At 31.7% G+C, this 12,313-nt stretch overlaps 1 protein-coding gene across 1 annotated transcript in view; it reads right to left on the bottom strand.

Annotated features, from left to right (window-relative positions):
• Window positions 1-500: 500 nt before the first annotated feature.
• Window positions 501-12,313, bottom strand: part of LOC106742574 (serine/threonine-protein kinase/endoribonuclease IRE1) — a 13,244-nt gene continuing 1,431 nt past the window's right edge. Inside the window, exons 4-14 of the mRNA XM_014615674.1 lie at window positions 12,030-12,072; window positions 9,373-9,752; window positions 5,145-5,364; window positions 4,789-5,033; window positions 4,337-4,671; window positions 3,964-4,118; window positions 3,559-3,845; window positions 2,885-3,181; window positions 2,409-2,581; window positions 1,925-2,116; window positions 501-1,733 (exon numbers count right to left, since the gene is read on the bottom strand). Of these exons, the coding sequence (XP_014471160.1) occupies window positions 1,374-1,733; window positions 1,925-2,116; window positions 2,409-2,581; window positions 2,885-3,181; window positions 3,559-3,845; window positions 3,964-4,118; window positions 4,337-4,671; window positions 4,789-5,033; window positions 5,145-5,364; window positions 9,373-9,752; window positions 12,030-12,072 (2,687 nt within the window). The 3' untranslated portion in view covers window positions 501-1,373. The remainder of the gene's footprint in view (window positions 1,734-1,924; window positions 2,117-2,408; window positions 2,582-2,884; window positions 3,182-3,558; window positions 3,846-3,963; window positions 4,119-4,336; window positions 4,672-4,788; window positions 5,034-5,144; window positions 5,365-9,372; window positions 9,753-12,029; window positions 12,073-12,313) is intronic.

Genomic DNA, 12,313 nt, shown 5'->3' with positions numbered 1-12,313 from the left:
AAGGTCCAACGGACTTTATCCGAATAAAAATCTTTCTCTGACTCCAGAAATCGACAGAATATGAAATTGTACGTAAAGGTACGTCATACCGATTTGGGGTCAAATTGACTTCAAATTATTTTTATGAAATAATGATTTTCAAATTAGGTATTTCATGAAAAAGAATGGTTAAACTCGCAATTACTCGCAGGGGTTAATTCAACCCACGGTTACGTGGACTCTATCGATTACTTTTGTTAAAGATAGGTGTTTTTTTTAACTTTCGGAAAGAGCCTTTGACTTTTGTATGACCTTTAGATTGAAGGTAACCTCAAGTCATGACCACACAATGTTGCGTAAAATTTCATATTCTGTCGATTTCAGGTGTCAAAGATAAAGGTTTCTATTGAAAAAAAAAAAAAAAAAATCAAATTGGCATTGATATGATCCTAAAATTATTAAATATTAAAAATAGTTAAAAATATCCGACTCCTGTTTCGAGGTCAAGATCAACTTCACATGCCTCACTTTGAACCCTACAACTGCAATTACAATTTTCGTATCTAACTAATTTTTCTCTAAAATGCTGTCCTGAACCAATATTCATTTAAAAATTGATTTGACCTTCAAATGTTCTCTCTAGGGATCTCTAGGGATCAATTTAATTCCGTAACATGACCACTTATCTAAACGTAAAATTTTCTATTTTTTTCATTTCTGAAATCAAAAATAGGGGTTCCCGTTCACAAATTCCAAGTTAATCTTGAAATAACCCTTAAATTTGACCTGTAAGTCAAGGTCACCATCAAATGCCCCGCTTTGAATCCTACTACTTTGATATTTAACATTTTTTTTTCTATATCCCTCCTCCTTACTTCTTCCGAGATATTTCAGAAGTCCGCGACTTTTTTCATCCTGTACGTGTGAATAAGCGAGTAAGTTTAGTGAAAGATCACAGATATATTCTTTAATCCAAAAATATCTTTATATTATTTACTGTTTAAATAATGCCCTAATAATAATTCAAAACTCAATTCGCTTAAGAAATAAGGAAATCTTATGAAAATTTGAATATTAAAAGTCCAATAAAGCAGATAGGCAAGATCGAGTATTTTTCTTGTATTAAAATTAAAATTTTTTTTCTTATTTGAAAAAAGACAAAAATTTAAATAAGACCTAAAAACTATATTTATATATGCGAAAAATTATGTAATACAAACATTGTCACACTTAAGGGATCGAAAGTGATTCCTTATGTTATTAAATATCTTATTGAAATTAAATCAAGATTTAATCATAAACCTAGATTTCATTTCGGTCCAGATATATACGCACAGACATACTGTTCTTCTCTCATCTCTATTTGCATTGATAATTATTTTATATAGAATAATTTAATTTGCCGGCGACATTAAGCAAGGGATCGGCTCCTCCTGCTTCTTTCTTTCCTGCTTCTTCCTTTGACCACGATATTTCGTTGGATTAGTACTCGAATGAATCCTCCTATTTGATGTCAGCGTGTTTTTCATTCGGGTCATTCGTATAGCCCCTTGTTGCTCTTCACAACCGCACGAAAAAATATATTGAGAATGGTAATAACGTTTAAAGTTCGACTCGCCTCGAAAACTCTGCATCGCGCACCACACATGACACAACAAGTACGGAAATCTGGACAGCCAGTATTCCGTAAATTGGACAGGAATCTCGCCGAGACTCTCTTGCGCCTTTGGACTTAATTCTCGATAATGATGTTTCTAAAAACATATCAGCATGCCCCAATGCTGAGTTAATATACTGGGTGTCTCAAGACCAGGAAACAAGAAAGTATGTATAATTTATCGTATTTTGTCCATTTCTAACATCAACACAAGTTAAATGACACATTAAAAATAACTCAACATTTGTATTTTGCTCTTGGATTTTATCATTACTAATCCTCACTGACCTTGTTCCGCAAAGCCCTAAGTAGGTCCCTCATACTATGACCACTGTAACTTCTGTATTTTCGTAGGTCTGATGCAACTTCTACATCTATATACGATATCCAGTCGTTTTCTATCACACGCTCGCCACAAGTTTCCAAAGCTACTAAAGCTGGGCTGTCCAATTGATCTTTTTCCACTCGGTCGCTTACATCCTGTCACATAAATTACGATAATAATGATTAAATTCTGGAAATTATACTGATGACTTTAGTGGGTAGAGATTGGCCACATAAATAATAAGAGGACAATATTTTTAAGTTTTAATAGTAACGTTGTTGTAGTAAATTTTCCGTTATTGGATGCTTCTTGGACGCATCATGTTATATATATTATTTATATTATTTTAAAGTTTTACAATAAGTAGAAATAGATACTTTAGATTATACATTTTTTCACTTCGATGGTGGGCAGAAAATCTTGAAAATATTAAAAAATTGTATATACCTGGAAAAAATTCAGAATTTCTAATGAACTCCAAAAAAATGGATAATTACAAATTGCCAATGCTGGTGGTCTATCGGAAGGATTATTGCAAATCATCATTTTGATGAGCAATAACGCTAATTCTCTGTCATTTGCAGATATATCTTGGAGTGCTATCAAATTGATTTCGCCACCTACAACAAGGATAGAATGAGTTACATGAATTAGATGATAGTTGTTTAATATTTCATTTATTCTATGCATTTGAAATAGATATGTAACTACATATTATTATGACGGTTATTTTACGATGATAATCCAATATGTATAATTATATGTAATTATATATAAATTATATGTATAAATATATAAGTTTTATTTATGAAATACGTAAAATAGTCAATAAAAATAACATGAACAATAGCACTAAAACAATAACACGAATATTAAAACAGTTAAATACTGTAACTTAGGAATTTAACTTAATCGCTACTTACAGAGAATGTTCGCTTGCCTTCGTAGGGGATCGCCGAAGGGATGTTTGCCATTGGAGAGAACATAATAAAAGACACAGCCAAGCGAGAAGATATCGACCGCACATGTCGTCCTCTCTCCATTAAGTATTTCCGGTGCTATCCAGCCATCCGTTCCAGTAACACCAGATCTTCGAGAAAATGACACGCGACCCAGCTGAAGTTTTTTGCATAAGCCGAAATCCGATATCATAGCACGCACTTCACCTCGTGGCCCAGGAACGGAAAGAAGCACATTGTGAGGCTTAATATCTCTGTGGACTGCGCCAAGATTATAAACTTTTATAAATTAACTTAATTTCCTAAAAGTAAAAAAACAAAACAGATATTAAATAATTATATCTTTCAGAGTTTACCTTTCAAAAATTTTTAGAAATGTCTATTTTTTTAATTCAATTTAATCATAACGCATAAATGAGACAAAAGTGAGAAAAAAATATAACTTTCTAGAGAGACTATAAAAATTGGATGTGTGTGTGTGTGTGTGTGTGTGTGTGTGTGTGCGCGTGCGTGCGTGCGTGCGTGCGTGTGTGTGAGAAAGTACATATAGAAAGTGTTTGTTACTTTGCTTTACAATACATAAAAATTCGGTCAAAATTATCGGGAAACACTTGCAAATCTTTCCTTATCAGACTCACCGATATCTAAAGAGTGCAAATGCGCCAACCCGGATGTTGCCTGATACAAGATATTCTTTACAGATATCTTCTCTCTATTGTATTTGCCTGCTACGTAATCTTGCAAGGTAGCTTCAGCTAGCTCCAAAGCGATGTACCTAAACATACGATCCTGTTCGGTACAAAAATACCTGACTACGTTCGCGTGTGCATCTGATTCCCTTAGTAAGGCCACCTCTCGATCAGCAAACATAAAACAGTCCGGTAGCAGACGTTTCACGGCCACAGCACGACCATCAAATTCACCTCTAAACGAAGAAGTAAAATAGGAATAAACCTTTTTCCATGTAAAAACAATATCTTTACGTTGCACTCCCTTTTCCCCTATTGTATTCGCAAAAATTACAAGTTGAACATATGAATTACTTGTACACGAATGTTCCTTCACATCCTTTGCCTAGGACCTGCCTTGTGTCGAACGTAATTTTTCCCACTCTCACTATGCTCTCCTCAATGTCTTCCGGCATAATACTAGAGTTATCTTTATTAAAAGAACTTGTGCGACTATTCTCGCGCGAACCCTAAACAAAACAAAATTTAACAATAAAAATTATAGTGAAAGAATCACTATAAAATTCTACAGATTATAAAATCACTGATAAGTTCTATTTTTCCGAGAATGGAATGTCTAAACTTTCACTACTACATAATTTTTAAAACATTAAGATATCAATTGATTTTATTAAGATTGACTTGAAAAAGTGATATCTTTACTTATTATATATATATAATATCGTACCTGTGACAGTTGCTGAAATCCCTTAAGCTGCGTATTCATATACCAAAACATCACAATGATGCATCCTATGAGTATAATCAAGGCTAACTTTAAACCCTTATCCTCTTGCTGATTTATCCATATTTTGCTAGCGCTGTAAGTTTTTGATATAACTTTCTGCCAATTCTGCTTGCTTTCCGACTGCACTGTATCGTTCGACATATCCGTTTGCATGGCGATAGATAAATTCGTACCGGTAACGTTCGATCCAGAAGACTCGATTATTGGGTCAGATCGCCCAGTTATTTGAAGAGGCTGATTCTGCGCTTTATATTCCGCATGTACTTTGTAATGATCTGAGTAAAAGAATTGTAGAATTACAAAAATTACAAAATGTATAATATTAGAATATACTGTTGTTGATTTGTTCACGTAATACACGAATGTGTGTAAACGTGACATATATATATTACCTAACATAATGATATTTTTAGTGCGCTTGAAGCTCTGATAGTCATTAGCTACATCAATGTTAGATATATAAACGTGATTTCCTGGCAATGGCATTTCGTTGTCATCTGTATCAAGATGTGAGGTTAGCAACGGACCTTCCAGCAGCAAATGCTCAATATTATTTGATATCGTTGTCATATCCGTGTCAACGAGCGATGGTAAAGCATAGAGGCCATACCGATGCTGTCCGACGTATAAAGTTTTACTAAAATAAAAAAAAATAATTACTTAACACTTAGCTTTGTTAAAGACATAAACTTTTCCATTTAATTTTTCAGTGCATAGACTTTTTTGTCCTGAGCATATTTTAACTTACAACAACTGAATATCAGTTGATTTTGCTGCAAGTCTTCCCAATAATGAATCCAGTGTCTCTTCAGCAATACTTGTAAAAGGAACTGTGAGCAATCCATCTTCAGTTAGAGTATACATTGCTATTATCGGACTTTTGAGATCTAATTCCCAAAGAACTATGCCTAATCTCTTATCCAGCGTCACGACACGACCTGTTGAACTTGTAGTAAAATGTAACAAATCTAAAAGCAAAGTTAATATGAAACATATATCCTACTGTGTATTTGATATTATATACAGGATTTTTCAAAAGTCTACAAATATCTTAAAAATTACGCGGCTTAAAAAATGTTCCAGATGAATGTTTCAGGGTTTAGAGAAATATAATGAAAGGCCGAGGTAAGATTGTCGAAAAGTGAATATTTGAGGATACATTTTTTTACAAGACGTATCGAGAAACGCGTCTCTTGAAAAAGGCCAGCTTTCAGATTTCTTTCTAACATAATATGAGATATATACCGTTTTATTCTGTTACGATCGTGTTTCATTTCACCTGTGCGAATTTATATTATTATGCAATAAGAATGTCTTTCTATTTTTAAATATCTTACTATTAGGTGTACGACTTAATTCTCGACCTTTTTATAGAAAATATTACTTATTTATAAAAAACGAATAATCTTTTACTCTGAATAAAATATTGCGTCGTGAACTTACATAGAAGATTTGAAACGAACTATCCGAACAATCTAATACTTTTTATATTATGAGACCTGAAAGTTATAATATTCGCAGCGTAGCAAGTACGAGTCAGTATGGAACCCCTGCATGCTATGAGCAAATGCGACGGTGACAGCTGAGTTCCATCTACACTCACGGGAACTTTAAAAAAGATCAAATATATCTAATATAATAGATCTAATATAATATGAAAAATTATTTGAAAAAAAAAAAAGCTATAAGGAAAGCTTGAAAGAGGAAAGCTAAGTCGTTCAATTGGGCAGGATCGGGTTCGATCCAGAATTGCCAGGTTAATCATGATAATTACTTTTATACACGATGAGTTATGATTTATTTACACAAAAACATAATTGGAAACTTCCTCTATAGATAAAAATTTAAAGTTCTTGTGAGAGTTCAGCTGCCGCCGTTTTTGTTATAGTACGAGGGAGTATTATACTGACTCGTGTGCGCGCATGTGCTACGTTGCAAGTATTGTAACTTTCAAGCCTCGTAACTCAGGAAGTACTTAATGAAAATAACTTTATTGTAGTATTTTGAAAAGCACTCGGGATCAGCTATAAGAATATGCGATCAAAAATAAGAATTTCTATAAAAATTTTTAAAGTAATTTTTGTGTTACCTTAACAATGCTGTCCAACGTCATACTAACATTGTTTTGTAATACGCCACTTAAAACTTACAACTTTTACACGGAATTTTTTCCCTAAAAATGCTTTATTTTCGAAATAACCAAATGTATCACTTAAAGTGAAACACTCTGTATATAGAATGTCCCAGGAGGAAAGGTCAGTATTGTGGGAGGTGATAGTATCGGTCATCTTAAGCAAAAATATTCGTATGAACGTATGTCGTTCTATTTCCAAGATTGGATGTGCATTTGCAAATTGTTAAGAAAAAGATGCTACGTACCGTTTCTAATAATTTATTGTTTAGCAAGTGATACATTTTTACAGTTTACAGTTACAGTTAATAATAAATTAGCAGAAATTCCACCGTTAACATCAATTTTCACTGTTAACAACACGTACTCATCGCACGTACAGCAATTCTTCGCGTGCTAATAGTAGGGCTCCGCTGTACTATTTCAATAATGTTTTCCTGTTCTTCTACATTTTGTTGACGTTCTCGTTCAGATGAAACATAAGCATTGGGAAGCGTAGCATTTTCATGATTTCAATATATTGAAAGCCTTGGAAAAACATTCTACGATCCGGAATTCTATGCGTAAGGAAGGGTCGATGATATTCTTCAACAGCAGCGGTGGTACTACCATCACGGAAGCCGTAAACATACAGCATATCCGCATATTCGACATTTATGAAGATATGCGAAAATTTTTACATTTCTATAATGTTACTATCAACATATCAAACAACTAACACTTCACATCGATTCACATACTTCAATACCAAAGTATTGACTGTACTGTCGTTCGAAAATTCCAGTTGGGTGCACCTAAGAGAAAGTTTTCCACTCTGAAACTTCAGGATAAATTCGGGCACTGCATAGATTGCATGATCCTTGCATTTAGTAGGAATATTTAATAGCATTTTTGCTATTATTAGCTCAATCTGATTCAGTATTCTTTTAAATGTGCTAACCGAAATATGCTGATAGTACAAATTCATAGTTCATGTTACATAAATTACACATATTCATACATATTCTATCAACACATTTTAGGAAGTATTCATAGCGAAATCAAGTCGAATCAACAATAAAACGGTATTAATTTGCAACAACGGAATCGGTAAAATTCATTTATAGCAGATATTAATTATGTATCGAAGGAAATAATTTACCGATTTATTATTCTCAATGATTCTTTCTAGTACTTGACATGGTAAGTGAGTAATAAACTGATCCAGCAAGAGCAGTAGTAATACCATGCGCCAAATTTAAACTATCTCGGAAACGTTCGGAACAGGCCGTTCATATAAACATCTTTACTTAAAATGACCGATATTATCACTTCCCAAAATATTGATCTTTCCTCCTGGCACACTCTGCGTATACAGGATGCTCCTTAAATACCCCGCCAAGTGAGTGATTCTTTAGTTTATTTCATGTAAAAATGTTTATATAAACATGTGTGCTAAACAGCTTAGTTTCCGAAATAATTCCGGGTGTTGAAATTTTCAGGAAAATGTAAATAATAATTCCGGGTGTTGAAATTTTCAGGAAAATGTAAATATCACACAGGCTTTAAGATACTTCAATGAAACTTGTTATAAGTTTATAATACATCAGGGGTAATATTTCAAAAATATAATAGCCAAAAGACCAAAAATTAGAAATGAAACAATTAAATGAATTGTTGAAAATGATGACTTTCCGCCATGATATACCATTCGGTCTTCCTTCTCAAAGATTAACGTTCAAAGATTTCAGGTATATTAAAGAACTGAAGCTTATTTTTACATTTTTCTTTACTGCTGTTTTCATTTTTTTCTTTTGTGACTGGTACTTCAAATAGATTATTAGCACATTTAAATTTTTTTTAAAACATCCTGTATTTTAAAAACTAAGTTGTTTAGGACACATGTTTGTGTGAATTTTTTTACTTAAAATAAACCTAATAAAGAATCGGCCCCTTGAATATGGCTGGGTATTTAAGGAATGCATATGACTCCCGACCAGGAGACTTCGTAATCTTGAACTCCCTCTCTTGAATCTTAGTCGGAGGTTCCACGAAACCCTCCGAAGAGAAGCTCAGAGTAGCCAACCCCCCTCTCCCCTCCCCCATATTCCATAATGGAACTTTCATTGCAATAAAAAAATCTATTTTAGTATAAAATATTCATCAATTTAATAAGGCGAATAATTTAAGTCTTCTGACTATTTGCTGTAATCGTGCTTGTTTGGAAACACATGCCAAGAATTCTTACGTTATACATTCAAATAAAAAAAAAAGATATATCCACAAAATGACATTTATGATCGATTCAGTACATTTGAAAAATTGGACGAACACTTCTCTTTTACTCGAACAATTAATAAATAGCCGTAAAATTAACATTGACAAATCATGAGAAAAGAAGTTAAAAAAGAATATTCCATGTCAAGTTAATTTTGCGACTATTAATTAATTGTTCTAATAAGAGAAAAATATTTGCCTAATTTTATGAGTATGCTAAATATATTTTTTATATAAATATTATTTTGCGGATATATCTTTTTATTTGGACGTATGCAAGAATTTTTTGCATGCGTTATCTTGCTTCTGACGTTATTAAACAAAGACAGTCATAGCGAGTCAAGAGCCTTAAGCGTTAATAACCAGAATAATTCAAACTTCTTTTGTTAATAACTTTTTAATAAACAATAATTGCCGACTAAAATCTTCGAATGATTACTCAGAATCTTTTCCTTGATACATATGTCAAGGTCATCGGTGAGATGTCTCTCAATATGTATAATTACCGGAGTCGCTACATGCATACATATGATAAAAATGTAAAAAAAAAAAAAACTTTAAAATCATCGTTTTATAATAGAGAACATACCATAATTATCAGCTACATCAGGTTCCATTTTGTCAGCAGAATAATCATAGAATGTCACATTCCATTTCCTGTCTTTGTGCTTACTATCGACCATAATAATATTATATTCCGTGCGACCGACAAAAATGGCATTCTGTATTTTCAAAGGGCAAGTATTTTTCACTTCATTGAAACTTAAAAGTTGTTCTCTTTCACCAGTCGTTGGATCAATGCTAAACCAAGTATCAATTTTTCTACCAGTGTACAACATGCCATCACTACTTCTGCAAGGACTATTGGCTACCAGTTGAGGAATAGTTAATGGTAGTTTTTTTAATGCCTCTGAGTCTCTGCCGAATAAATAAAGTGTACCATCTCTGGGGTCTGGCAAGAACATTCGCCTAAAAAATAGAAATTAACAAAAGCTCACGTTACTTTGTTTAATATAAAAGATATTATTTATGTTCTATACAAAATAATATATCAAAATACACACACACACAAAAAATTATCGGACATATATGAAGTAACTAGATATATTTAAATTACAATCGTTTACTGATTTTTTAACTCAATTTTAATTTTTTATTACTTTTTATTATATATATACATATATATATATATTTATTTATTTATTTATTTTATATATATATTTTTTATTATATAAATATATAAATATATATATATATATATTTATTTNTATATATATATATATATAATAAAAAGTAATAAAAAATTAAAATTGAGTTAAAAAATCAGTAAATTGTAATTTAAATATATCTAGTTACTTCATATATATCCGATAATTATTTCGGCATCCATGGTGTGCAGATAGAACGAATTAAACTAAACAGGAAAATGATGCACCATTTTGCAAAAAATCGTAATAGTTAATAAGGAATTAATTAATCTCTATGAAATAATGATCGCCCAGAAAACATTAGGCTGTATAAAGAAAAATGCTTTAATAAATAATTTAACGCTTTTGAATTAAAAATCGATTAAACAGAAACATAAGCCAATAAGAGTAAATGCAAGTTGGATTTGTGCAAACAATAATTAACAAACCAACTGATTAATAAAATCTATTGTATGGTTAATAAAATCTATTAAATAGACACAAATGTTTCGGTTCTATTTTGGACCATTTTCAATGTAATACGCTTACAAACAAATAAGTTTTCGCTCGCATAAAGGATTCTAAGTACGCAGTATGCAACAACACCGTAAACGATCTATTTATATTCTGTCTTTAACACGTTCTGTGCCAGACCGATTTTTAGTTACTTTTGATTCTGGCCGCATGAGGCGTATATGCCCCACGCTATTACAATTAATAGTTTTGTTTCTGATATACGATTTTCGTAATAGTGCAAAACAATATAATAATATGGCAAATATAAATGCGATTTATCGAAACAACTATCACAGAATATTGCAACTTTTATGGTAAATTTTTTAGAACCAAACATTTTAATGTTATTTTGATAACAAATTTAACAACGCCTTCTTACTGAATTGAAGTTGCCCTCTTTTTTTTTAATTTCATGGTAATTTCATTTTGGTATTACGGGTAGAGAATCATTATTATCGCGGGACATCAGATGCATAGCTAATTTTTTTCCTAAATAATAATTATTATAATAAAAATAATTATTATTATTATTATTTTAATAATTATTTTTTGGCAAATCTGAAAAACAGAACAAGGGAAAATTTGGAAGCAATTTTTAAAGGTAAAATATGCAAAACTATAATATTCAAATAAGTATATACATACCGTATATTTTCCGTTTTATTTTACTTTAAAAACACACCAAACTAAATAAACACCAGCTTTAATAAAGAGATAATTATTTCCATAATAAGCCTGTTCGTTTTCGTTGCACCGCTGAACTAGTGCAATAAGTTGAAGCGAGACAAGTATGTTTTCTCACTTCAACTTATTTTGTCCAAAATCAAGGTATAAACATTGTCTAGACATCTCATGGACACTTTCTGTAATTTGGATTTTGGTGTGAGGCGCTACTGATGAAGACCAATCATTCTCGAAGACAGAATATAGATTTATCGTTTGCGACATCGTTGCGTGCTGCGTATTTAGAATCATTCATGCAAACAAAAACTTTCTTGTTTGTAAGTGTATCACATTGAAAATGATCCATAATGGGACTGAAACATGTGTGTCTATTTAATAGATTTTATTAACCAGTTGATTTGTTAATTATTGTTTACGCAAACCCAACTAACATTTACTCTTATTAGCTTATGTTTCTGTTTAATTGAAAAATGGCCTACTTCTGAAGATATCCTAGCAACAATAGGCATCAATTAATAGCGAGAAACACGTTTATTTTCGTCGTACAGCCCTGTGTCACATGCTGCTCGCTGCGTTACTCCGCTTCTAAAAATTAGTTGACGTTTCTCATTGCTAAGATATCTTTAGAAATAAGCCATTTATCTTTATGCAGAATCCAACCACCACTTTCTTTACACTCATTAATTCATACAGATTAATTAATTCCTCATCAATTATTGCGATTTTGTAAAATGATATAAGAATTAGCTGTTCAATTTAATCTGTTCTATCTGCGCATCACAGATGCTAAAGTAAAGGCACGCTATACACAATATATATGTAATATATAATAAAATAATGAAATATATAAATAACATACATTTTAGTATTTGGCAGATCAATAGGTACTTTAACTACGGGTTCTGAAACATAAATAAAGTGTATACAGGATGTTTGATTTAAGCTGTGTCCTCTGTCACATACTTGTAGTTTAGTTCAATGTAAATAGAAAAGTTCTGTACGATTTTCCAAACAACACGTAAAATTTCGAATTATTAATCATTGAAAATTATCATATATGGAAATTTTTTAATTAATAAACTTAAGAATTTGCGTGTTATTTGCAAAATAATATAGGATGTTTTTATCCTAATGACAAACATG

This window comes from Dinoponera quadriceps, unplaced genomic scaffold (assembly GCF_001313825.1).
Source record: "Dinoponera quadriceps isolate SergipeBrazil2010 unplaced genomic scaffold, ASM131382v1 scaffold113, whole genome shotgun sequence".
Classification (NCBI taxonomy): Eukaryota; Metazoa; Arthropoda; class Insecta; order Hymenoptera; family Formicidae; genus Dinoponera; species Dinoponera quadriceps.
The sequence above is the reverse complement of the archived record's forward strand: the minus strand, read 5'-3'. Positions and strand labels throughout refer to the sequence as shown.